The sequence below is a fragment of the Dermacentor albipictus genome, chromosome 5, assembly GCF_038994185.2.
Source record: "Dermacentor albipictus isolate Rhodes 1998 colony chromosome 5, USDA_Dalb.pri_finalv2, whole genome shotgun sequence".
Taxonomy (NCBI): Eukaryota; Metazoa; Arthropoda; class Arachnida; order Ixodida; family Ixodidae; genus Dermacentor; species Dermacentor albipictus.
Genome location: NC_091825.1, coordinates 91314163 through 91341933, shown reverse-complemented (window position 1 = coordinate 91341933; position 27771 = coordinate 91314163). Strand labels below are relative to the sequence as shown.

The 27771-nt window shown below is 49.3% G+C and overlaps 1 protein-coding gene across 5 annotated transcripts in view; it reads left to right on the top strand.

Moving 5' to 3' along the window:
* LOC139059937 (relaxin receptor 1-like) overlaps positions 1–27771 on the top strand; it is a 227199-nt gene that overhangs the window by 79383 nt on the left and 120045 nt on the right. For all 5 annotated transcript variants that reach the window (XM_070538568.1, XM_070538567.1, XM_070538566.1 and 2 more), the window contains exon 3: positions 20668–20826. In XM_070538568.1, coding sequence (XP_070394669.1) covers positions 20668–20826 — 159 coding nt within the window. The remainder of the gene's footprint in view (positions 1–20667; positions 20827–27771) is intronic.

Below are 27771 nucleotides of genomic sequence, written 5' to 3'. Positions count from 1 at the left end.
GGGGCCACTGGATAAATAAAGCTGCAACGTCTTTTTCCCTTTCTTTATCCAGCGTCTGTGCCATCGCTCCAATTATGGCTGACAAAATATCGCTTCAGAGGTTCGCGCGCCCACAAGTAGGTGGCAGTAGCGAAATTGTGCATTTACAGTAAGGCAATTATTCAAGCCTTGATTGCAGTACGGGTTTTTATAATATGAAACAGAAAGTCAAACGAAACAGAGCAGGAAATGAGCCCGGGCTCCTGTAGCCAATAAAGCTGTGCAATAAATGTTTCTTTTATGGCGTTTTTCACTGGTCGATTCGGAGCAGGATTTTTTGCTCCGCGGCAACGAATCCGAATTTCACTGGTCGATCTGGAGCGGGTTCGCGCGTTCCACTGGTCGTTTCGGATCAACTCGCTCCGCGCCGGATCGCTCTCACTTGCTCCGCCGCCGAGACGCGGATTCGGGCGGAAATAGAACGCGTCACATGGCGTCACTTCCGTCTTCAAGCAAAATGCGAAATCGGTACCCGGTCGGTACGCACAACATTGTGTTGGGCATAGTTTGCGGAACCGGTTTGTGTCACGTGCACGCAGACTTCCTGTGTGATCTCCCGCGGAGCGTTCGTGCGCTCCACTGGCAGACTCGGATTGGTGAAAGCCGAGCGCTCGCTCGAGGATTCAGGCGGCTGCTCCAGATCGACCAGTGAAAAACGCCATTATATAGGCACCTTACGCTGGCGTGTGTATAGGAGCGCCGCTGACGGCGTCGGAGGCGTCGGACGCGTCGTATCTCGACGGTGCACGTAGTGAGTCTGACGAGAAACCGTCGGCGTCAATCAGTGACGAGTGAAATTTTAGATAATCCAAGCTGAGCGTCGACAGTGGATTCCACTCAGACTAGTCAATGCACACTGTGGCTCAGCAGAAACGCTAATGTGCTTATAGTGGTGAGGCCACGACGCTAATGGCAGCAGCGGAAGGCAGAATGCTGCCTGGCTGCGCAAACCAGCCGATGACAGCGGGTCTACGTCACCTCGTCGTTGTTGCAGCGAAACGCACTCTTTGTCTCTGGAGGCCCTCTAACCCTCTTCGCACGTGGTGCGCATGCGCCGTCAAGCGGGAACGCATGACAACGGTGGTGGCAGCGGCGGCGTCCTTGCGCCCTAGAGAAAGAAAAAAAAGTTAAGAGCGGACACTCCCATACACCACAGCGGCCCAATCGAACCTAGCGCGCCTGGCGGTTGATGAGAGCAACTGGCTTGCACTTCCTGTTTCGGTTTCGCTGGCGCGAAATTTGGATTACCCCTCGTTACCGACGTTGGGCTGTCGCGGAAGCTTGTCATTTCAGACCACTTTTCTTCATCCAAACGGCAACGATTTTATTTGTCGCTTTGATTTAGCGATTCACTCTTTTGTCTAGTTCAATATTTGGTGTGAATTGAGGTAGTGACGCAATTTTTATTTCGATTAAGTTGTCACAGATGGAGATAGAGGTAATCATAATTCATTACGGCTTTATCCATCGCGCTTGTCTTCTGTGTTTTGGTACAAGCGCTCATATGTATCAAAGAGACAGAGTTTCCGCAATGTTTTTATTCCAAGTCAAGGTAGGCTTCTTCTGGGTTCTGCCGTTGTCAAAGCACCACGACACACAGCAGTAGCTGCAGTAGCTTGGACCGCCGGACGGCATGGCATCAGCACGGTCTGAAAATATCAATAAGTGCACGCTTCATTAATTATCAACAACATATTTACACGTCATAACTGTACCAGGAAACCGCTTTGAATGAATAGCGAACCGATGCACAATATAAAACCACCGACAGAGGTGTTAGGCTGCTGAGCACGAGGTCACGGGATCGAATCCCGGCCGCGGCGGCCGCATTTCGACGGGGGCGAAATGCGAAAGCACCGGTGTGCTTAGATTTAGGTGCACGTTAAAGAACCCCAGGTGGTCGAAATTTCCGGAGTCCTCCACTACGGCGTGCCTCATAATCAGAAAGTGGTTTTGGCACGTAAAACCCCATAATTTAATTTTTAAAAAACCACCGACACATCCTGACCTCTGACCCATATAACCCGGACTTACAAGGATAAATGTTAATACCCCGTACAGGGGTGTTCAAAAGTTCCCAGGCCGCCATCCTATTTAATCCCATGGAGGGCATCGCGGCCTGTGAACGTTTGGAGTACATTGGTAGGCAAAATAGCAGTTCACATAAGCGTGATGAAGATACATTCGAAACGTCCAAATACGAGGCCTTTGTTCAAATGCGAGCCACGCCACACCTACGCGACAATACGAAGTGCAATGTCTTCGCCACGAAAAAATGATAAGGAACCGAAAATTACTGGAATGCGCAGTACTTCCCAACACGGCCACCGCAATAAGTACATGCAGTAGTCATTGGTGACTTTTCCCCACCGTTACTTTTCTGTATAAACAATCCACACGGACGCATACACCAGCGTCCGTCCGTGCGCCGTAGATACGCACCTCGCTAAAGTACCAAACGCAATAAGCTATGCTCGCTGTTTATGTCACATGCCATTGTTTGCAAGCAATATCGTTAAAATATTCAGGAGCAGGCAAAACTTGGCTAGAGCGTGCCTAACGTCCTGCTTTCTTTATTTAGGTAGCGCCCATCCCCCGGAACGCCGTTTTGGGTCTGAATCAGCGTGGCATCTTTTATGTTCTTTCCAGCGTTCGTCAGCCTCTAGAACGGGCCAACGAAAAGACCGTCAACCGTGACGCGATCATTTAAACGCGGTTTAGGAATTCAATTTTCTCGAAACCGGAATTTTCCTGAAATGTGCAATTCATGATATTGACCTTAAGTGTTGTCCAGCAGATCATTTTTAATCCGCCAACACGAACTATTTCAATGGAACGCCGATACCGCGGTTATCGCAAACAGCACTGAGCAAGAACGGTTTACCCTCGCAAACCGAGACGCAGCGTCTCGATGGCGTCTGACAAGCTGCGAGTCGCAGTGCAGTGCACAGCCGTGAACCGGTGCAAGTTAATGGCAGCTTCGCGTCGTTTGATTATTTTCATGGAACGCAACCAACAAAGATTATGCCATTCTCAGTGGGGATAGCAAGGAAGTACAGCTAGTACAGCCCTCTTGCTACGCGTTTCTTGAGGGGGCATGGTTTTCGCATTGTTCGCGTCTAGCCGCCTCATATAGAGCCGCAAACTGCTTTTTTTTAGCGAACCTCGTCGCGCTCACAAGCCAATTACTCCAAGCTTTGCTTAAAAACGTGACTCACCTTTCTCACACACAAGAACGCCGCCGCAGCCGACGTTCACGAGACGTTCCCGCTGGCACGCCGCTGGTGTCGTTGATTTCGTCTCGATGGACGAATGGTGATTAGTGTTGATGGCAGTACGAATGAAGAACAAAAAGCACGGAAGGTGTCTTCAATAGATTCTGTTTTTATATATCAGAAATACGCCAAATTTGAGTGTATAATTATTATTTTGTAAAGCGATTGAGCAGAATTCATTACGACATTTTCTTTTATTGCGCCTGCGTCCCCTGGCGTAATTCCTGACGCCAGATTTCTCGGAGTGTCCGCTCTTAGTCTTTTTCTTTCTCTATGCTTGCGCCCCGAGCGTCCGTATAATTGGTATCGCAATAGAGAGACTAAAACCTTGGGTGGAGCTCCTCTACGATGACTAACAAAGTACGCGAATAGCCCAAACTCGTCAACTCTGAAGTGTGTGCTGCAGCCAGGCTCACCTATCGCGCTTCCCTCTGGACATGCTGCGCAATCTATTGCCACCACCGCGAAGTCCTCACATATCCAGTGGCAGCACCCAGTGAACCAAGCTGGCATCAGGGAGGTTTATTGCGTATGTGCCACATATCCAGTGCCACATACGCAGTGCCACATACCCAGTGGCCCATGGTGCACATACACAGTGACATATACCGAAGTTCGCCTCAAAAGCATTCGTTGAAGAGCAGCACATACGCAATGACGCATGCCCTCGGTAACGGTCCGCATTTCTAGGCTTCACTATCTTCGGTGTCGGAACCTTATAGAGCGACTTGCACTCGACGCCAACGCGCCCGTCAATCCACACGCACACGGATTTGCGTCTCAAGACATTAGCAGGGCGGAGCGGGTACTATATACATCTCTAGAGCGTCCTGAGAGCAACCCAGAGTGGGGAGGCGTTCCAGCGGGGTATTGGCGCATAAAACGCTATATTTAATTTAAGACACGGAACCTCTCGGGTGATCTTGCGCAGCTCGTGAAATACCGTAACACGTAGGAAGCTCATCTTACGCCGTCCTCCCTGTAAACCGTGCTGCTTTCGTTAGTTATTCCAGCAGTGCTACTTGTCTGACAACCGAGCCTGACGGTACTCAATGTACAGCTTGATGAGTGCACTGTATCTATAGTGGTGGCGTTTAGAAGTCATGGATCGGTATAACAAGCCATGCTAGGAATAGAAAGAAAAATTTGACAAGGCTTCTAGCTTCCAGCACGTTTATAGCAAGCCCCAAATTTAGTTCACTGCGGATGCGTTTCCGTTACCTGACAACGCGTACCTGAGAACGCACTCCTCGCCGATAAAACAATATCGCTCAATGACCATGAGACATGATGTTACACAGGAAGGATATGTAGAAGCAATGAGGGTAGAGTGAGTCGGCATGAATTCACTATGGCTAAACAGTGCACGGGATAAACTTACAAGTGGGGACAGAACAGGGCATTGGCTTTCGACTGACATTTTCGTGACATCCAAGAATATATATGAAGGATGCAGCCAAGATCACAAAGACAAACATGAAAAACAACGCGCAACGACCTGCCAAAAGCAGGCAAAAATAAAGGTCAGGACTCAACGCCTTGTCTTGTCCTTTATCTTTCCCAGTGTAAGTGTTTTGCTGGCACATGGCATATGGCACATACCCGCAACGGAAGATCGGCCAAGAAGCGTGCTTGCGTGTTTATTATGTTGAGGGTTTACATATTCTGGCACAAACCCAGAATCGAAGATCGGCCATGATGCGTGCGCGCGTGTTCATTATAATGACGGTTTACATAATATGGCACATACGCACAACGGAAGATCGGTTAAGATGCGCGTCCGCGTTTTCATTATGATGGTGGTTTACATAATAGCACACATACCCACAACGGCAGATTGGCAAAGAAGCGTGCCAGCGTGTTCATTATGATTGCGCTTTACATAATATTGGCCCATACCCACAGTGGACGATCGGCCAAGGTTCGTGTCGGCGTCTTCATTGTGGGGATGGCTTACAGGTTATGGCACATACGCAGAGTGGGGAAATTAGGGCATGCGGTCTGCTATGCATTATGCCCTATTTTCGTAATCAGTCTACATTTTGACCCCTTATAACGCGTTTAATAATTTTAAATAATTTCCTTGGTGTTCAATGTTAGAAATACGATGTTATTTGGCCAAATGGTATAAGGGCTGCAGTATCAGGCTTCCCTGCCTGCGCTTGCCTGTTCGGATGCACGCACTGTACAATTTCTTTGGGCGAAGCGCTGAATGCGATAGCAATATTTTAGAATGCTACACAAAGTGTGAGGCTCGTAGTTCTAGTTAACTAAAATTAAATTATGGGGTTTTTACGTGCCAAAACCACTTTCTGATTATGAGGCACGCCATAGTGGAGGACTCCGGAAATTTTGACTACCTGGGGTACTTTAACGTGCACCTAAATCTAAGTACACGGGTGTTTTCGCATTTCGCCCCCATCGATATGCGGCCGCCGTGGCCGGGATTCGATCCCGCGACCTCGTGCTCAGCAGCCCAACACCATAGCCACTGAGCAACCGCGGCGGGTAGGCTCGTAGTTCTTACGGCGGCATCAACTGCAGTAAACTTCATACCTAAGCCTGTAGCTAACTAAGTAAACATGCGCGGTGAGGCGTGCGTAGACACACGAACAGGAGAACTCGATGACGGCAGGCTGCATCGGCTACAGAAGTGTCATATAAGGTGCAATCTTGGGCGAGTTGGTGATTCTATATCCACATATTTGCACAGTGCAAGAGCCGAGGACTGAAGGAGGAACACAACACAGGCGCTGTCTTGTGTTCTTCCTTCAGTCGTCGTCTCTAGCGCTGTGCAAACATGTCGATGTAGAACAAGGCCTTTTTGTTGCTGTCGCCTTACGTCGACCTCACGTTCTTGTACTACGGTGAGCTCGCGGCGGGCATGAGGTGTGCGTCCACTTAGCGCTTTTGAACTACAGGGTTTTGTCGGCGTTGTCAGCTAGCCGCGGCTTGCTGTTCCCGCAGGCAGCGCCACGATAGGGCGCCTCGGGCGTCGAGCTGCAGTGTGCTCCGCAAATTGAACAATATTCACATCTGACGTGTATGCGTTCCCGCCTTGCTTCAGTGCAATTAGCGTTTCACTAATTAGCGTGAGGGACGCGGTGCTTCACTGCGGAAATGCCACAGCGGCGCGTTCTATTCTAGCCACACTACTATGGCTTCTACGTGTGGGAAGGCTATTGCGCAGGACGGCCGAGTTTGCATGGTGGGCATAGGCTGTGTTGCAATTCGTTCCAGCAGGCAAGCCGGTCTATCTTCAGGCCTTGGAAAATAGCTCTTTCTGTTTATTTATTCAAATTGATTCAAATAACTCACAGGCTCCTGTACATGGGAGCATTGTGTGGGTGAGACAATATACATACAATATACAGTATACAATATCACCACTCTCTGTGATTAGAACACGATCACGCCTTGACATAATTCGACAATTCGCATACAAATTTTGACGCGAAGTCAAACCGCAGAAATAATGTCAGTAATGCTTTTCACAAAATACATTGAAACTAAAGTATCAAGTGTAAAACTAAAGCTAAGAAGTCTGGGCCGGTAGTCACAAAAAGTTGTTACACTAAGGTGTTCGTGCTAGCCAAAAGTGAAGTAGGTCATATTACTAGTCACTGCGATCCACCATTAAAAAGCAGCACCTAAGAACGAAAACCTTTATGAATTCGGCCACTGTATTTTTACAGTGGAGCTGTTAGAACCTCGCTGGGTTTCTCTTGACGTTCACCGCTTCGGCGAGCTGGGGGAGAGAGAGCTGAGAGAAAGTGAAAGCAGAGTATAAAAGTAGTATCGCGCAGCATAGTGACGCGACGCTGCCGGGACACAGGTGGTGTGAGGTCAATGCTCTGCGATAAAAAATTGGCAGTGGCTTAGCTCGGCTATGTAGTGACATATGTAGCGAAAGCTAAGGCATAGCACGGTTAGACTTGTTTAATCTTGATTGCAAGTCCAGGTCAGTCTGGTTGTCTAGCTATGCTGCGGCGTTTAGCCAGTAGTTCGGCGCGCTGTTCGTCTGTTTCCTGGGCGATTCGTTTCCTCTTCATCTCGTTCCGATGTCGATTCCAGGCCTCATCCTGCTTATCAGAATTGTCGCCGTCCATACTGCCGCCTCAACTGTGGCTGCGGCACACGCGAGCTCTCTTTTTCAATCCTCCGACATTTTTTCAGGCATACGACGCAACTGGCGAAGCGAGTGGGGGCGAGCGCAACGACGAAGAACGCAGTGTGACGTCATTCCAAATGGTGGTGTGGAGAAAAGGCGCGGCGCTGCGCAGCGGTGGAACGCCTGTGGCTCGGTGCTACTAGTGGCGCACGCGCAGTAGTGACTAGGGAACGAGAGAGAGAGAGAGAGAAATGTCCGTGGCGAGGCGCGCGTTGTGAGGCCATGTGCCTCCTAGAAGCACCGCCACGGCGAAATCGCAAGTTGGCGGGCAGTAAAGCTTTCGCTTTAAAACCCGCGTGCTTGCTTCGGTGGATTTCAAGCTACCAGGTACACGGCGTTGGAGCTAGCATGCATCAGAGCTAAGGCGCGGCGGTTGCCGCTACGTCACGTCGGTGCTGTGTCTGGCACACGATATCGACGCATGTGACGTCTCAACAAATCGCTTCTGTTGCGGCGGGTGCCTCAAATGGCGCGCCGTTGCAACTGAAACCTTTCTGAAAGGAAGACTGCACGGATATTAAAGGGAAGCTTTCTTTGCCTCTTCCTTTGAATTTCCGACTGCTATTGCTGCGGCTGCTGCTGTCCGGCCTCCCGCTAACGCCGGCCACGTCAGGACGTAGTAGAGACGCACGCCACTAACGCCGGCCGCATCGGGACGTGGTCAAGGCGTCGCGATGTCACAAAAACATAATAGGCATGCGCTGTCGTTGTTTCATTTCATGACCTTTGTTTATGAGCTGTTATTTTCAAAACTCCGGGGAATAACTTTGTAAAAAATGTAAGACAAGGTATGCGCCACGTGAAGGGCCTGTGCGGACGTGGTTCAGAATAATTCGCCAAGTGATGCCCGCGGCGTCGACACCGGATTTTATGCGACACAGGGCCCTTTACGCTATTGCGTTAGTACATGACGGGGTGGCACAAAGGAAAGACGACCAGAGAAACTCGTGTCAAGATTTACGCCACGTCGCATCTGCACAATGCCCTTTGGACGCCTGCCTAGGCGTGACCCCTCACAGAATCTGTGCAGGAGCTGCCGCGCGTGTCTCCATGCTCACCCACAACAGCAACGACTGTAGAGGGAGGAGGTGAGGAAGATCTTAGCGAGAGAACAGAGAGAGAGGCAGTTTTATGTGGGCGGCTCTGAGGAATCTGGAAGAATACGCAAAAAAGCAACTTCTCGAGGAGATTAACGAAGTGTGGATCAACGGTGAAATCCCAGCAGGATGGAAGCATTCGATAGTTACACCCATACCGAAACCAAACAAACAGCCAGATGTACTGTCGAACATGCGCCCTGTATCCCTCACGCTTACTACGTGTAAGCTGGCGGAGCGAATGGCCTTGACACGCATATCTCACTTTCTAGAAACAGAGGGTCGCTTTCATCCAGCACAGACAGGGTTTAGACCAAACCTTGGCACTCATGACAGCCTCCTACTTGTGAGGGAGGGTGCACTGCGTCGAAAGACAGTCGGTCGCGCAAAGCGACACCCGAGCGTCCTGGTGGCGGTGGACCTCCGTAAAGCTTTTGACACTGTGACGCATGAGGCAATCATCGAGGCAGCAGAGAGGCACGGAATCACGGGCCGCCCCCTCAACTTTGTGCGTTCCTTCCTTCAAGATCGCACTTTTTCCATACGGGTAGACGGAGACGCCGGGAAGGTTTACCCAAACATAGTGGGAGTCCCACAAGGCTCCATACTATCACCCCTCCTCTTTAATTTGACTATGATAGGCCTGGCTGAGCGACTGGAGGCTATTTCCGAACTGGGCTTCACAATTTACGCAGATGACATCACGTTATGGACTGCATCACGACCAATTGATGAGCAGCAGGAGACCCTACAGGCGGCCCTTGACGTTATTGACCACTACCTGCCACAAACTGGCATGCGGCCATCTCCAGAGAAGACAACCTATGTGGTGATCCGAGGTTCAACGCAGGACGAAGCAGCCCTCACGCTCACTCTCGCAGGCAAAACGCTGCAGCGAGCAGAAAAATCAGTGCGCGTTCTCGGTATACCTATTGACCGCAAAGGCACAGCGGATGCGTGGCTCGCAGACCTTCGTCGGACGTGGCATAACACTCTGCACCTCATAAAACGAATCTGTTTCCGCATGGGCGGTGCTGGTACCGACGTATGCCGAAAGCTTGTTAGTGCTTTGCTGACATCCCGAGCGATATATGGAGCGCGCTGTTATGACCTGCTTGCTCGGCATTGGACACAGCTAGAGGTACTCCACAGATCAGCTCTCCGTGTTATCACTGGGCTCCCAAAACACACACGTGTCGAGGAGCTACATCGCTATGCGAAGTTGCCTACCCTCCGTGCAACCATCGAAGCATCGAAGGCAGGACACGAGGAACGCCTGAAGCACACCAGACAAGGCAGGACTCTACTGGCCTACATGGGAAAGGATATATCAACTTTGCCACAACTGCCATCCGACATCTCACCGTGGGATGACATTGCTGTCGTCGACACTACACCAACGCCCCGAAACATGGGTGCCCAACATGTGCACCGCCGAGCAGCATTTGCTGCGCGTCATGTGCAGACAGTGGCAGACGCACCGCCAAGTCATGAACAAGTGTACACTGACGCAGCTTTCGACCCACGCACCAGCGAAGGAGCAGTCGCCTACCACGTAGTGGGTTCTTGTGAGACACATTCTACCTTTACAACTGCTGATGCTGACGACCCAACGGACCTTGAACTCCGCGCAATAGTCTGGGCATTAGATAGAGTTTCAAGCACCACGCAAGCAAAACACATCGATATATACACCGACTCTCAGTATGCGCTGCACGCCTGCAAGTCGCGCCACACATCATCATCGGTAGTACTCCTCGTCAAGCAGGCCTTCAGGCGTGCGGAGGCCCACGGGGTCACTGCAACACTTCATTGGATCCCTGGTCACCAGGGCATCGAGGGAAATGAGAGAGCCCACGAGGCGGCGCGCGCCCTTCTTTCCAACCGCGTCGTCTCCCGGGATCCTTCAGAAGCCCTCACAACCAGCACAAGCAACACGACAAATGGAGCCCCGTATGACCCAGACAGAGCTCTGAGAGCGGCAGCCAACCGACGCAAGAGGGAACTCCGTGCGAGTGTGCCCTCAGACCCAGACCCCCTTCCAGCGGGTCTTCCCAGGTCGGGGCAGGTGCTGCTGCATAGGCTCCGTTCCGGCTTCGTCCTCACACCGGATGTGCTGCAGCGGTGGCGACAGTACCGGCCACCTCGGGAAAGACGCCCTCCATCTCCGTCTCCCAACTCCCTTCCATCGCAGGAACCCGGCCATCCCACAGCCTCCGCGGACCAAGAAGCGCTCCAGACGCCACACAGGTGCCCTGACTGCGACATGGCTACACGGCCATCCGCAGCCCATCTGTTTTGGGAGTGCCAGCGACACGCTCAACAGCGGGACCACCACCTGAGGGCGGTGCGAGTGTCGTCCTACGAGGAGTGGATTAGACCGGCAACTGGCTCGATGGATTCCGATAGGGCCATTCTGGACTCACTCTTGGCTTTCGCCAAGGACGCGAAGCTCCTAGGACGGCTCTGAGTACGCCTCCCCCCTCCCCTTCCTATTCCCCATTATAGGCCTTCGCGCCATCCCTTAATAAATACATTTTGTCATCATCATCATCATGAGGTAAAACTCTACAACGCAGAATCGCGCCGAAGCATGCACTTATTGCAGACGAGACGAAGGCTCGCATAAAGCGTCGAGCGGAGCAAGAACAACAAATACAAGAGGAGCAGGCAAAGGTCACAATTCACATCCTGTGAATGCACTAGCTGACTTCGTAATGATGAATTCGTAAGGATGTTCTATTCCGCCAACAGAGGCATGCGCCCGTGGCCTAGAGAGAGTACTCTGCCTCTAAACACAAACGCGTTCGAATGCAAGATGTCGAGATCTGCAAGAGTGGTTTCAGCGGCCGTGTCTGCCCGTGGTAACAGGTCTTCTGTTGTCCCATTGGTTTATTGGTACGTACTACCGACTTTGCCATGAAGCGAAATTATGAATGAGTGTTTGTCTTTACACTGTGACGTTGCCGCGAGACCATACCGCCTGGGTGATTTCCGTGACCCCTGCAAGAGCTCTGTGCACTAAAATATGTGACCGGTACAGGGCCCTTCCAAATGACGCATCTGTGGCTGATTAAGCTACGAACGCCAGAGGTAAAGGAAATGCTGGTTAACGCAGGTGGCCTGTAGGTATAAGGGCGTTTTTGCACCCTGTTTGACCAACTCCAGCGAGACAACACACTCAAGTGCATTGGGTTCCATTCCACGTTATCGGCGAAGCGTCGAAGAGGACTTTCAACTACTAGCGAAGTGAAAAAATTCGCAGTTCTGCCGAAAAGGCGAAGCACCGATCGCCATAGCTGCAAGATACAAGGATAGTAGTTTTATCGGTCGTATAAACTTGCAAACATTCCCTTACTAACTGAATTAACAGTGCTAGAATGTGTCAGCATGACTCAACGAGGATGGTGTCATGATGTGACGCGCGCACAGGTAAGCGTGAACACACCTCTCTCGATCAGCCTTGAAACTCGCTGTCAAAATTCTGGAGCGAGGAATCGCCGCAGCAGCAAGCAAATTTTCCTTCATGCATCTCGCTTCAACGCGAACGAAACGTCGAAAGAGCTGCGCATAACGAAGCTACCGGCACTACGCGCACTCTGCAAACCCTTCCAGACAGAGGCCCACGCGGGCGCGCACTTTGGCCAAGTCGCAGATGAGATGAGGCGTCGCAGATGAGTCGCAGATGAGGCGTCTACTACAGCGTCCACGATTTGCATGGCCAACGCCGTTGTAGACGCCGCGGTTGTCTCTACTCTGTACGGAGCGGCGGGCGAGGATATCGAGGCACACCAAAGTGACCCCTCCCCCCCGCCCCTGCTTCGCGCGCGACAGGAGAGGGCACGCATCCGGGCCGTGAATAAACCGCGTTCGCCGGCTCAGCCTCACACGCTTTCACTCATATGGAACATCACGGCGATGGCAGAAATGCGCTTGTAGTGTCCTTATAATTGCTGGCGCAATAAAAGTACGACACGAGGATTGGAAACTGAGAGGTTTCGAGCAAGCCGAGTCCACCACACGTATTGTGCGGATGACGCTCCGAATTGATTTAACACCGGACGCTATTCCCCATTTGTTCAATATCTCTGGCGACTTAATTTTCGTGGTCGTTCCCTGGAAAGCTTCAATTTGCCTTCGTTGTCGACACAAAGAACATATTAGACGTAACTGCAGTGTGCCAAGGGGTGCTCAGGGCCGGGAACTTGCCCATTAAGCGCAAAATTGTGTGCGTGCATATGCAAGAGATACTGACAGCAGGCAACCTGACGACGAGCGTCTCAATCGATGGAAGAGGAGGTAACGGAGAAGCTGACAGCGTCCTTGGAAACGCAGGTTGAGCACGTGGCAAGTGACGCGAAAAAGATGGGAGCGAGATCCGCGTCGGAACAGGATGACACAACAGGAAGAAATCAGAGACAAGGAATAATGAATTAACAAGAGCGGTCAGCGCCTGCACCTGAAGAAGCAGATCTTGGGTTTGACGCGTTGAACGTGGAGATGGACGCGAAACCAGATAGATACGCCATACGAGATGCCGGATTAGACGGCCACACCGTGGCCACACCTTCCAAGCGGCACTGAAATGATCCTCTAGATGAGGAGACGCTGGCGGACAATCTTCAACGCTTGAGGCCGCAGTGGATGGTGGTCCGGTCCATAGAGTTTCCTACAAAAATTACTAGAGGGAACACTGGCACTGCAGTCGTTGTTCTACCATGGGAATGATGGGAAGTACATGGATTTGTCTGATCTTCATGCTTGTGGATGCAGACGTTCTTGTAGCTTTGTATATTAGGCTATATAAATCTTATTGTCGTATATTTAAGCGCAATCTATATTCTTCGAAGTGCAGAAGACGCCGGGAACGCATACAATTGCTATTAATTGCAACGATTGAGCTTGTCCAGGTGGCCAAATCAAAACGCGCCAAGCGTCTCAAGGCACTGGCATGCCCACGATAAATTCATAAGGGCGTTTCATTCGCTTGTGGATACATGCGTCCGTGGCCTAATGGTTTCAATATCAGGCTTCTGTGCTACAGTCCCTGTGTTCGAATGCTGCCGTAGGGCAATTTTAATTATGTTTATTTAATTATTTATTATGGAATACGCTGTTGAAAATGACGAGTCTCAAAAGTCAGAAAGCCGTTTGAAGCCAAAAAGGATGAAGTTTAGGCAAATCCATGTACTTCCCATAATTCCCATGCTGGGACAACCGTTCTCGCTGCAGCTCCCGTAGACACTAGCGCCAGAGTTCCTTCTAGTAATTTTTGTAGGAAACTCTATGGTCCGGTCGACCCGGGCCAAGCAAAGGAAGTACGCCCAAGTGCAGAGGTCAGCGTCGCTCACCAGAGAAGGGCAGGCTTCTCAGTAGCCAACGCGACTGGCTCTGCGGTTGACCGTTCAAGCTGTCGTGCCGACACGGACGCATAGTTTCTGAAAGTTGCTAATTGCTGGGGGCCTTACTATTGTTTTGCTGGTGCTATTTGAAATGGATATGTCGCTAGGTCCATTGCGCGTCGGAACGCTCAACGTTAAGGGTCTCAGTGGAGCTGCAGGCACCGTCAACTCCGACGCGTAATGTTGGAGGAAGATTTAGACATCTTGGCGATTCAGGAGAATAAAATAGAAAGTGAGAGTCAGACTGACGTTATGGTCGTACTGTTTAGTGATCGCTATAATATATGCGTTAGCCATCCTTTTGGCACAACCGCCTGTTGGTGAGTGTTCATTAAGAAAGGTTTCAGAAGAAAAAGTGTCAGTTGTCACAGTGAACGCTTCGTGCTGTGCGATTCTAACGCACAGCAGAAAGTCCAGCGTCAGCGTCCTGCGTCCTGCGTCGACCTTCTCTCAAGCGAAAAAAACTTTCCGAACCACTCATACCCAATGACGCAGGCCCTCCGTGTAGCGCAAGGACGTTAATGAACAAATTGAAATTTTCAATGTGGGTCAGAAAAATAATAAATTACAGCTTGCACACAACCTACAGACACGATAGCGTCGAATTGTAATTTGAATATACGCGAAAACATAATTCTGTTGTGCGGAAGCTCAAACAGAAACCCCTTTTACAGCGTTTCTACTATTCATAGAGCAGCGCACGCGGTTCCTGGCAAAACCGTCCAGATGGCGTTCGCCTCCACGCATTCACGACACACGCAAGAAGCCGCGTTTCTACCAGAAAGCTCGCTTTCGTGCATAGCGTCGGCCACCTGCGTATCCTGGTAAAAATTAGGGTTACATAAGCTGCAGTTGCCGAAAAGCGTGAGAAGCAGGCGGGGATCTTTGAATCCTATTGCGTTCCACTCTTACAGGCGAAGCTTAGGCGTCCTCCAAATTTCTGTATATTGCAACATGAAATTCTGAACATCATATGTGTACGGACCAACAAAAGTGAATGACCAGCTGTGTTTCTTTTTTCAAGAAATATGGCAGTAGATGAAAACAGACAGATGTTTGAGTGTATTAGCAGATTTTAATTGCGATTTGAACGGGGACGATTGTTCGAGTGATAGATACTGCCCTGATAAGAGCATTGTGTTCCCGAGGGGCGCCATTGGAAAAGTCCTGCTGGAGGGCATTGTCAGTAACGTGAATGGAGGCAATACGGGACATTACACGCATTTTCAAAGCAATAACCATGCAAGGTGAGACAGAGCTTATCTTTAGCAAGAAATTACCACACTGTAATATGACGACAAAGTGCTGAACACAGCATTTAGCGACCATTGTTTAGTAGCCTTCACGACAGGGAAAAAGATCACCGTAAAAGCTAGAGTGAAGTGGGAAACATGGCAATTCAACGCAAAACTCCTAAAGCACGATGAATTTCAATATGTGTGGCAATAGAAACTGCTTAAGGAATAAGTGACTGTGAGAGAGAATGGGTTGAGCAGTGAGACATGTTTAAAGACGCCATAAAGGTGAACGCCATAGAGCGAGCAGTAGAAATACGTTTTGTAGAGCGCCAACATATAAATAACCTGAAAAAAAATGCTACAGGAATTGGTGGATGAGCGAACTCTAACTCCAGGCACCTTTATCGAATAAATAAGGGAAACAAAGAATAAAATTGAGACTATCAACATGGGAAAATGCCGTGGCACACTTGTTGGCGCACGAGCAGAAATGATCTTGGCTAATGAAATGCCAACAAAGCGTCTTTAGGAACTGAGAAAAAGTGTGCGCGAAGAAACGAAATAGCTTAATTTTATTAAAAATGGGAGGATTTGCAGAAGAAATGAATAATGCCTTTAAAGAATACTACAGAGAGCTCTTCAAGTACAGAGTAGGGAGCAAGCCTGGGTATGAGAGCCTTTTGCTAACTTCTCTACATAGATTAGACGCCGAAGAAACAGAAATATTCTGATTATATATCACAGCAAAGGAGATTAAAACGGCAATTCAAGACCTTATCCCTGGAAAATCGCCAGGACCCTGCAGTATAACAGCAGCGTTCTAAAAACCTTCGCCTCGCAGATAGCCGTCGTATTCGAACTTGTATTTTAGTGAGGCGTATCAAAAAGGTCGTCTGCTCCCGTCTTTTCAAAGGGTGTATGCAGTCTTGATACCGAAAAGTGATGACGCCAATGAACTGACAGAGTTACAGGCTACGGGCCAATTATGCTGACCAATGTAGATTATAAAGTTTTCATGAAGATATTTGCCCGAAGACTACAAGGGCTTATTGGTGCTTTAATAGCATCGCATCAGACCTGCGGTCTTGTGACGCACTCTTTAGGAAAGTCGCTGTGTTATAAATTGATTTTGAAAAGGCAGTCGACAGAGTACGTCACAATCTCCTGTTTTCAATTCTTGATTATGTTGGAGTTGGATCACTGATAAGAGAGTTAAAGTTAAAGAGAGTTTATCAGTTAAAATGGCATATAATAATTAATATAACTAATACTAATATAACTAACTAATATAACTAATATTAATATAACCAACCCTATTATCAACCATGAGCTAACTGAAAGGATTAAAGTAGGTCCCTCTGTTCGTCAGGGGTGACCTCTTTTGTTCGCGATGTATCTGGAGGCTATATGAAAAAAAATTATTGACAGTACCGATGCGTGTGGTTTCAGCCTAGAAGGGTGCGATGTGCGTTTATTAGCATACGCTGCTGATGTCCTTGTTTTCTTCTCTCATAAGGAGAGTGTTCGAACTGCTATGACAATTATGCGTTAGTTTTGTGAAATGACAGACAGTAATATAAACCTGAGTATTCCTGTCGGTTTGTGGCACGGCCATTGACAAAATGGGAAGCTAAACCTAATAAGTCGACTGAGCCTTACCTCTAAATATTTGCACGTGCGGCCATTTGCACAATCTTTTTGGTGAGCAAGCCGTGGTACCTCATGCAAGTCTCGAGTGGTTCCCGACTCAATTTTAAGATATTACGTAGAGCATTGTGTTTACATGCTCTATGTAAACATAGACCCTGTGTTTGCGTGTCAGTAAGAATATGAAAAAACAAGCAGGAAAAAATTGTTTCGCAAGTTACCTCATGGGGGCTTGTCGTTGCCGAACTTATTCTTAAAGCAACTGATTTCTAGATTTTTGTTCTTGCAAGACACGACAAATCCTTTCTTGCGAACAGTTACTGAAGTCTGGTTGAGCAATGTCATACCTAACTTTGTTGCCTTGATGAGGGAGGGTGGGTGTCACGCAACGAGTTAATTTCTACGTGAAGTTGTCATGGCATTTAGATGTTTAAGATACAACTTTTCGATCGAATAGGGTAGGTTCCCAGAATAGGGTAGGTTCCCAGAACAATTGTATGTGTTACTGTACGGCGAAGGGCAGGTGGAATATGTGCTGAAGCATGTGAAACGAATGATGGTGCCAGGGGGAGCGAACAATCATTTTCTTTAAAACTATGCACTAATACCTTGCCTGTAAGAAACATGGCTAGAAGAAAAAAACAGGCAGTATTCACCGTGATGTACTAACTGTTTACTTTGCAAGAAACCAGAATCTATAACTCACGTGTTGGAGTGCAATATTTTTTGGGGACGTTATGCATAGAACTATTAATGAATTGCCGCTAACATCACACGATATTCGTTACTTAGCTACAGGGCAAGAAAGCGTACCGAACGGCTTGTTCTTCCTCCTCGTCCTTCACAGCATCTGGAGAAACCGCATGGGTTTAAGAAATTGTGATAAAAATCGCACACCACCAAACTATAACTTTATTGAAAATTTGAGTAAACTACGTGAGGCGTTTCAGAAATTAGGTTAGTTATGACAATAAAATGTTTATATTGATGGATGCTGTTGTCAAAATGAAAGTTTTGTAATCCCGACCACAAGCTCAAAGCGCAGCGGTGAGGAAGGGAATGTTGTCAGCTGATTACAGCAGTTTTTATTGATGTATTTGCCGAATATGTGGAAACAAAGAAAATACGTGTGCATGCTTGGAAGCGATGAACGATTGCGTGTTTCCATCACTCTCGGTCGTACGTTACGTTGTGAATTTGGCGTTTATTCCCTGCAAAGCCGAAGAGCGGGATCGAAGGGGAGAATTTCTACGGTCGAAAATTGCACAAACGCGCGCGTACCGTGCATTGGGTTGCAGGCTGAAGCAGCCCAGGTGGTCAAAATTCGTAGTCCTCCACTACGGCGTGCCTCATACTCATATCGTGGCTTTGGCGCGAAAAAACCGTGAGTTTAATTTGAAATTGTGAATTAGGCGCGACATTCCCGTAAGTACAATCACGCAGGTTCATTAACTTCCCGACAAGCGTTTACCAATGCTTTAGCTTAGCCCTTAGACAGCTGCTTCACACTAGAACGCTGTTGTTACCAATGACGTTACTGAAGTTCCTTTGTTCATGTTGCCTAGTTGAACGACTAGGTCGTTCCCTCCACCACCGCTGGTCTTTGTGTGTGTGTTCCTGTGTACGTTGGTATTTTTATCAATGAATTAGCGGGAGGAGTGCCCAACTGGGAAAAAGTGCACGTGTGTGTGTGTGTGCGTGTGCGTGTGTGTGTGTGTGTGCACGTGTGTGTGGGTGCGCGTGTGTGTGCGTGTGTGTGCGCATGCGTGCGTGTGCGTGCGTGTGCGTGTGTGTGTGTGCGCGTGTGTGCGCGTGTGTGCGCGTTTGTGCGCGTGTGTGTGCGCGTGTGCGCGCGCGTGTCTGTGTGTGTGTATGTGTGTGTGTTTGTGTGGCGCAAATGACCGTGGTCTGCTCCGAACCACCGTCCAGTGGCGTAGCAATAGGGGGGGCCGGGGGGCCGTGGGCCCCGGGTGCAAGGGGCCAAGGGGGGGGGGGGGTGTCATATACGCCTGAAGACACGCCTCTTTCCGCCGGCTTGACTGGGCGCAAATGGCAAAGAATGCTCCGGTATCCAGTAGCCCGAGCTCATGCACCCGATGCGTTGCGCCGCATTATTGTCGGCTGCAGCTCTAGCAACACCCCACGAAATAATTGCATGAATGTGCGGGCTAAAAATTTAATTCGCGAAATGGTCGCTAAACTACTCGCCTTAGCGGAACGTTTCATGTGGGGTGCGCTCGTGCTGTGCGTTCATGCTGGGAGCAGGAGTCGCTAAACATACAGTGATGCGTTGTAAGGCGTTGGGGCTCTTGGGTTTCTCAAGAGCCCCAACAAAAACAGCAGCAAGAGGGCGTTCAAGCAGCGCGCCCGGCGCTGGCGTTTACGGCGAAGCGTTCGTTGAGAGCGACGCTGCATTAGTGGGACCGTCAAAAGTCGCGAATCAGATTCTCTGGATCGTCTTCAGACTCCGTTCGCCGGAAGAGTTTGGCGGCGTACGACTCGACAGGCCGTAGTCGCGGGCCCGCCGCGATGTCCGGCTCACTTTTACTTCCCCTCTCCCGCTCGCTCCGAGAATCCGCTGCGAAACCTGCCGTTATGTTTCGCGCTTTCCTTCTTGCCCTCGAAAGTTTAGAAAACTGTTGTTGTGTGACTTCATGTTACAAGTACAGTGTCTGTATCAGCTGCACAAAATTTTATATAAAGAAAGGTGAATTTTGTAAGGATATTTCCCGATCGAGATTCTATGAAGCTATGTCTTTTTGTGATTACTAGGAACTCGGTAGCGCGAAAAATATGGCAGATAAGTAATAACTATATCCTTAATTATCCTGTAATTAGTACTTATAGAGGAAGCACTTCAATTCGAGAATTGAGGACTCAAAGTCATATTATTAACTAAACAAAAACTTCTTAAGCAAAACCGTTTTGGGTGCTACAACCTACAGTACTTTGGCATGGCGGGCGGCGCCCAGTATATGGCAGCAGCGAAAGAAATATGAAATAATGGACCAGTGACGTTGATCCTTTAATCCCCTCCATTGCGAGTGCAGACCGACAGTAGTGCTAGCTTTCGCTGGCACGGGCTTCATCGCGGCCTTTTCTTTCTTTTTTTATGGTGACGCCAAGAATCGACACGAAGCGTTCTCTATGCTGTTCCCAATCTTCCGGTGGTACCACAGCTCGGATAATCACGTTTGTCCGTATAAAAGCAAATGAAAACAAGGCTTTATTGATCAGAGTGAAGAGAACTCATAATTGTCAGAGCATTGGCGCCCGCGCAGCGGGGAGGCAGGTAGCGTTTTCTAATAGGGTGGGGAGATCAGCGTCCCTGACAAACAATTTAATTTTCGTTTTCGTTGAGGGCTGCCCACAGACAAAATACTGCGTGCCATAGTACCTACGACGATTTTTGTGAAGTTGTTGTTGGGCACAATATGACTGTCGGGCTTCAATTTTGCAAATGTAATATTGCCGCTAAAATTGTTAATTAAAACTTTATTATAAAGGTATTTCTTGTTACTTGTGACGTGAGCCATATTTTCCACGATGCCGCATTTGTATTGGCTGCCAAGTCTTACAGTCTGACAGAAGATGTGCAGATGGGCTTATCACACGTTATGAGTGCAGCACCCTGTGTTATTTGGCGCAGGAAAAACAGCGCGTATATTTGCTGCATTCGAGATCGCTGGAAAAGAAAGCGAAAGAGAGGGGGACCCGGGGAAGGTGGCTCCAAGGTGGCTATACTGGTGCCGAAACCCGGAAATTGTCGATATCCTCGCCTTTCTCTCTATTTCACAGTGCTTTCATCAGGCGCCGCTGCGACCGGAGCGCCCGCAAAAAACTCCTGTCCCGAGGGCCACTTCCCGTGCAATGGGCAGGGAAGGCTCTGCGTGCGCCGCCAGTTCATATGCGATGGACGGCGGGATTGCCCGGAAGGCTCCGACGAAAAGGGATGTGGTGAGTGGCCCAAGCATTACACTGCAGTTCAATTCTCTAGCAACCTCGCAACGCCAATACGTGAACGTGCGGTGACGGCGAAGGCTGGCTGGGTAGAACGACTCCCCACCGTTTTGTCTGCTTCTAATCTTATACTCGCAGATATTCTATGCTCATCAATAATTTATCTACTTGCGCTAGCGGGAGACATAAGGAAACTCGATAAAAGCAACGGCGACGTTTGCACCCTGCGTACATTTCGCCTTTCGTGCCATGTCATGAATGCGCCCTAAATGTTCCCTTTGTGTATTTCAATATCGTAATCATTCTGATTCGCATGGCTTCTAGCGTACGCTTAAACCTGAAGGGCAAATGGCAACTTGGCACTTTACTTGCTGAACAAGATAAAATGATAACGATAATCTCATCAGTTCCACCTCTTCTGTTTATGTGCTGTTATGTTTCCGCAAGTTCATGCTGGAGCACACGCGCAGTAACGTGTGCGATTCTATAGAATGTTTCATTCATGTCTTCAGCAGAATCAAGTGTTAACCTTATTGTTAGAATTTCGTTACATTTTGTTTTGCTCCTTTTAACTAAATCCCGAAAAGTATATCCACCACATCTGGTTGTTCAGTCATAATCCTTATATTTATTTATGGAGCAATAACAATGTTTGCCAATATGCTTTTGTCTGCGGTATTCGATCTTTGGCAGTAGTAGTAGAAAACTTTATTTGTTATTTTTCAATGAAGTCCGAGAGGGTGGAGCCCTCAGCCTAGAACCCAATTTCCTGCTGCTGTCCGGCTGGCCTGGTCAATCAGGTATCGCTGGTCGTCCAAGCCTGTGCCGGAAAGAGCGGATTCCCACTGGTATGGGGAGGCGCTGTGTATTCTAGGAAGACCGGGCGGTTTGGAACATTCCCACGTAGAATCATAGAGGTTTGGGTGTCCTCCACAGAAAGGACATTTGTCGGGATACTTGTAGGGTGAAAAGCGTAGCGGAGCGCAAGGGTGGGGGATGTATTAGTTTGGAGCTGGCGCCAAGCGGCTTTAGCTGCACGGTTTAGTTTCGCGTGTAGTGGAGAGAACGTTCTGCGGGATAGTCGGTAGCGTTATAGTGTATGCATATGTGTTGGTGGTATCTTTTCCACCTTGTTTGGGTTCGACTGGCCTTCCACCGGCGCCCGGAGAATGAGGCCTCGGGCTGTCGCCTGAATGCGCTCATTGCCAGGGAGAGACGCATGCCCCGGTGTCCAAACTAGGTGAACAAGTGGGATATGCTGGTTCTGGTGTATCAATTTATGAGCCATCGGGGAAATCCGGCATTGTGCATAGTTTCCACAGGCTTGCTGGGAATCTGTAAGAATATATATTATCTTACCTGAGGGTTGTGCGCTGATTTCGAGAGCTGTGTCATAGTATGTCGCTTCCGTGCAGTTGTCGATCCGTGTTGTGACTGATAATACTGTTTCGGCCATCCAGTCATCCACAGTTGTAATGTCGGAGTAGCACGTGGCGTGTGTATAGAAAGTGTCGCGGTCGTTGCCGTATGCTCGCTATAATGCCACTGTGTGTGCAGCGCGACTGCCTTTATGGTATCCGGGTTGTAGGTTCCGAGTTATAGGGGTCACTGTAATGTTTTCGCTGATGTGTAGAGCGATTGACAGGGGCAAATACCCCTTAGTGCGTAATAGCCTGAGGTCGTAAGAAATCATTATTATCGTCATAATAAAGATTGGGGGGTGGGGGAGGACGACTAGGGGGGGGGGGGGTTCAGTAGCGACAACATTATCAATACATTTTGTTTGACTCTAAAAGGCAAGGAACCATTACTAGAAAAGGCACATCATGCGTCGGCACACAGTTACTGACGTTATATGAAAACGCGGTTCCACACTTCTGCGAATGTACGAGGGTCGTTTGATAAGAATGGTAAAAATACTAGAGGTGTCAGTACAATCCTGTTTTCTTCTAGGTGGCGCGCGAGGAGCACCCTTCATATGACAGCAGAAATTTTTTACGCTGGTACCGACAGTTAGTAAGCTTCTGACAGCCATAGGCTCTGAACTGTGCGGTGATTCCAGCCAAAATGGAAAAAGGTGAATTGCGGGCAGTGATCACACATTTTTATTTAAAGCACTGGACGGCTGCCCAAATTAAAGCCGAGTTGAGCGATGTTCGTGGGGTCTCTGCACAATCACTAAATTCAAACGTGACCGAACTTTGACCCAAGATGAAGCACGTCCTGTGTGTCCAGGGGAGGTCACCATGCCAGAAATGGTATCGAAAATTCATGGAAGTGTCATGTAAGACCACCGAGTGATGTTACGTGACATAGCTGAAATGATAGGCATCCCGGCAGAGAAACTTCACAATATCTTTTGTGAGAAATTGCACATGCAGAAGGTCTATGCACGTTGAGTGCCGCGAATGCTGGCGATCGAGCAAAGGCGCATGAGGGCAGATGTCTCGAAGCAGTGTTTATCGATGCTCAATCGCAATCTGCAGAATATTTGGCATCGATTTTTGACTGTTGACGAGACGCGTATACATCATTACACTCCAGAGTCTAAACAGCAGTCAAAGCAATTGAGTGGGCCTGATGAAGGTGCTCCAAAAAGGCAAATACTGTTTGTTCAGCCGGAAAGGTGATGGCGACTGTCTTTTGGGATTCAGGAGGAATAATCTTTGAAGACTACTTACAGAATAGCAAAACGATAATAGGCAATTGCGCACTAAACGACTTGGGGTAGCACGGAAAGAACTCCTCTTTCACCAAGACAATGCTCCGCCCCACAGATCGCTTCTTGCATTGGCCAAATCTAACGAGTTTGGCTTCGAGGTTGTACCTCATCCACCCCATTCTCTGGATTTCGCCCCATGCAACTTTTTCCTCTTTCCAAACCTGAAGAATTGGCTGGGTGGAAATAAATATTCTTCAGATGAAGACGTTATCTCAGTGGTCAATGTCTACTTCAAGGGCCTCGAGCCACCCCATCTTTCTGAGGGAAGAAAAAAATTGGAGCACGCTGGAAGTGTGTGGAGCCGGAAGGGAACTATGTTGACAAATTAAACGTCGTTTTTTGCAAACATGGTATCTGTAATTGCTTTTTACCACACTTACCAACGACCCTCGTATGGTAGAGCAGTGGACCGAGAGACAGGAAACAGAGATTTCCTTTCCAAGCAAAGATCTCTCACGGTGCGCGAATTCGAACCTGACATGCGGATACGCCACAAGTAGCTTTCACGTGGAAGAGTTAGCTTTGCTGAACACGTTTTTAAAAACTGTATTTAAGGAAAGGCTGGTGCCCATATGTGTCGCCAGCAACTCCTTTTTTCCTGCGCGACAGTTGTGCTGGTAAGGGTTCTACGAGAAAGAGCGATTAGAACAGCGTTAGAAATGGGCCTGGTTGGTGTCCTGTGATGTACCTTCATAGCGCGGAAAGAAAGGACAAGCAAGAAAGTGGATGTGTTTCCATTCTGTTGAAGGCTGAATTCTGGGGTTTTACGTGCCAAAAACACGATATGAAGTATGGGAAATAAGGGTTGCCCTGCACGATCTCAACAGCAACTCCGCCGCTGGTCCCGACCGCGTTACGAACAGAGCGGTAAAAAATCTTAACGAAGTGGCCATCGAGAACCTCACGGCATACTTCAGCACTTGCTGGCGAGCCGGGTCATTACCCCGGTAGTGGAAAGCAGCCAAGACCATCTTGATTCCCAAGCCGGGCAAGCCACCCAACATTGAGAACCTCCGGCCGATCTCACTTACGTCCTGTGTGGGCAAAGCGTTGGAGCATGTACTCATGAACAGGTGGCAGCGGTACGTGGGAGATTCGGGGCTCTACCCAAACACCGTCATCGGGTTCCGAAACAAGCTCGGAACTCAGGACGCCATGATACAACTGAAAAATGAAATCCTCGATGACACTACCAACACGAAAGATAAGCGAGCCATCTTGGGCTTGGACCTGTAGAGCGCTTTTTACAAAGTGAAACACTCTGCGATTCTGGCCCAGGTGTCACTGCTAAACATGGGCAAGAGAACATATGCGTACATCAAGTATTTTTTGACGGAGTGGACTACCGAAATCATCGCCGGTGACCTGCGGCTCCAAACGAAGAAGCTCACCAGTGTCGGGACCCCCTAGGGCTCAGTCATCTCGCGATTACTTTTCAACCTTGTAATGATAGGGGTGGCCGAGCGCCTCTCACGAGTCGCGTGGGTCCGACACACCATCTATGCCGACGACATACCGCTCTGGGTCCCAGCAGGAAGTGACGGACACATCGAAAGTACATTGCAAGAGGTGGTTGACGCTACAGAGGAACAGCTGGATGGTTCTGGGCTCGTCTGCCCCCCAAGCAAGTCTGACCTGTTGGTGATTCCTCCGAAAAGAGCAGTTAGGAAGACGAAAGGCAACGAACCTGCGAGAGAGCAAGGCACAATAATGATCAAGACGAGCGGTGGTCACATGATCCCGGTTGTCGAGAAGATCTGAGTGCTGGGGATGCTGATTGAGCGCAAACGAGTCAACGGCGAGACGGTCAACCATCTGGCGGCCAAAGTCACCACAGCCATCCGCCTCATTAAGAGGGTGTCACACAGAGCAGCAGGCATGAAGGAAGAAAGCCTCACCCGGCTAGTGGAATCCTTCAATATGAGCCACATTACATACGTTGCTGCTTTCCACAACTGGAGGCAGTGCGAACGAAATAAGATCACTGCGCTCATACGCAAAGCGTACAAGGCTGCACTCGGACTTCTCGACTGCACAAGCACCAACAAGTTCCTGGCCCTGGCAGTGCATAACACCCTGGAGGAAATCGCCGAGGCGCAGAGGACCGCTCAGCTCGCACGGCTATCGGAAACAAGAACGGGCAGACAAGTGCTGCGTGACCTAGGCCTGGGACCGAAGGAAAGGGGACCCGAAAATACAGAAGGGCCGGTACCGGACGTGATTAGTAGATGGCTACGGGTATGTCCAGTGCCAAGAAACATGAACCGTGAGTTACACAAAGAGCGGCGGATGGCGAGGGCCAAGGCGCTCATCGATCTCCATGCCAAAGACAAGGGTGCCGTGTTTGTGGACGCGGCAGAGTATCCAAATGCAGAAAAGCATTCGCCGCTGCAGTGGTCGGGGCATCGACCGGTGCAACGAGAACAGAGGCGAGTGTGCGGACTCGAGGGGCGCATCCAGCCGAGGAGGTGGCCATTGCCCTGGCCATCGCCGACCCCGAGTGCACGACTGTGCTCTGTGATTCTAGGACGGCAGTGAAAAATTGCGCCAGAGCATGGGTGTGTGGTGAAGCTGCGCGTGCGTTGCGTGTGGTCGATCTCGCGAGTGGAAGTCGGTGTGTGATGACAAAGTGGTTTCCGGCCCACATGGGCAGTGATGTGTCGGATCGCGGCAACGTACGCAAACCACAACGAGACGGCGAACGTGGCGGCGCGAGGACTAACCAACCGTGCCGCTGCTACTATGGTCGATCCGTCGTGGTGGTGGGAAACCAAGGACAAAATGACTTCGTACAACGAAATTGTGAAATGGTACAGACTAGAGCGAAGGACTATGCCGCCACCTCATCCGGGCTTGACCCATAAGGAGGCGGTTTTATATCGACAGCTTCAAATGGGGTCGTTATTCACCCCGGTGCTGATGAGGCACGTGTGTCCAAGTGTTTATGACAGCGATCTGTGTTGTGTGTGCCGAAAGGAAAGAGCCACTGCAGCTCACATCCTTTGGGACTGTACTAAGAATCCGCATGAAGCTGCAACGATAACAACGATCCCGCCGCGGCTCGAGGCCGCAATGAGGTGCTATGATCAAGATGTCCAAGCCCAGGCCGTCCAGCAGATCTCGGCGGCCCTCGAAAGGCAATGACCGAGCGAAACCGTAGGGAGGCTGCCACCCCAAAAGAGGGGCAGGCGCGGTCGACCAAAGGGAGTAGTGCGGCCGCGGCCGAAGTAGAGGCGCCACACGCCGCGAAGACGTCATGGCCGCGTCACGGTAACGCCTCCCTAACAGGGGAAAGGTAACCGTTCTGCAGGCATTCATCACAAAGTTTCTTCACTCACTCACTCATTTGATTAGGAGGCACGCCGTAGTGGGGGGACTCCGGAATAATTATGGCCACCAGGGAATCTTCAACGCGTGTTTAGGGAATTAGGTTAGTAGGCACGCCGTAGTGGAGTACTCCTAATTAATTGTGATCACCAAGTGATCGTCGACGTGTGTTTACGCAATTAGCTTTGTAGTCATGGCGTAGTGGGGTACTCTTAATTGTGACCACCAAGTGATCTTCAACGTGTGTTTAGTCAATAAGTGACCTCTTGCAGGCATTGTGGTGTTCTCTTTCATGTTGATGGAGCAGATGCAATTATTGCTCATAATGTTTTTTTTTGCTTTTTGTACGTTTCCTCATGCCTGCTTTTTCACCTAGCTTTCTTTTTTTGCACATATATTGCGACCACACTGTGCATGTTGGGCGTCTCTTGCCGTCAATCTACATGCTGTTATTTGATCATAACCCAAGGTAGAAGCAAGACCTGTCTTCGGAATCCGTCTTTGAAGCCCCGTGGATGTCATGAGGTTGCAATATTGTAGCTCGTGTTAACCGCAAGCACTCGAGTATGGACCGCACTGTATAACCTAAGTGTCGCGCCCCAGCTTGCCAGTAGAAAATTCGAAGAAAAAAATAAATAAATAGCGTGGTGAAAAATGGCTGCTACAGCTTGTCAGCTCTGGAACTGGAGCATGACATGGCATCGAAACGCTTCCATATGACACAGAAGCATTTCTGAATCATTTTCCTTTAGCGTATACTTCATCACTACAAACGAAGTCAAATAGAAGGTTCAAAAAATTACTTTAGTTACATTTACAAGTATGTGTGTAAATATTCACGTCGACTGATTTTTGCAGTATTGCTTCGAGCCCGGGTCTTCGCTATGAATATA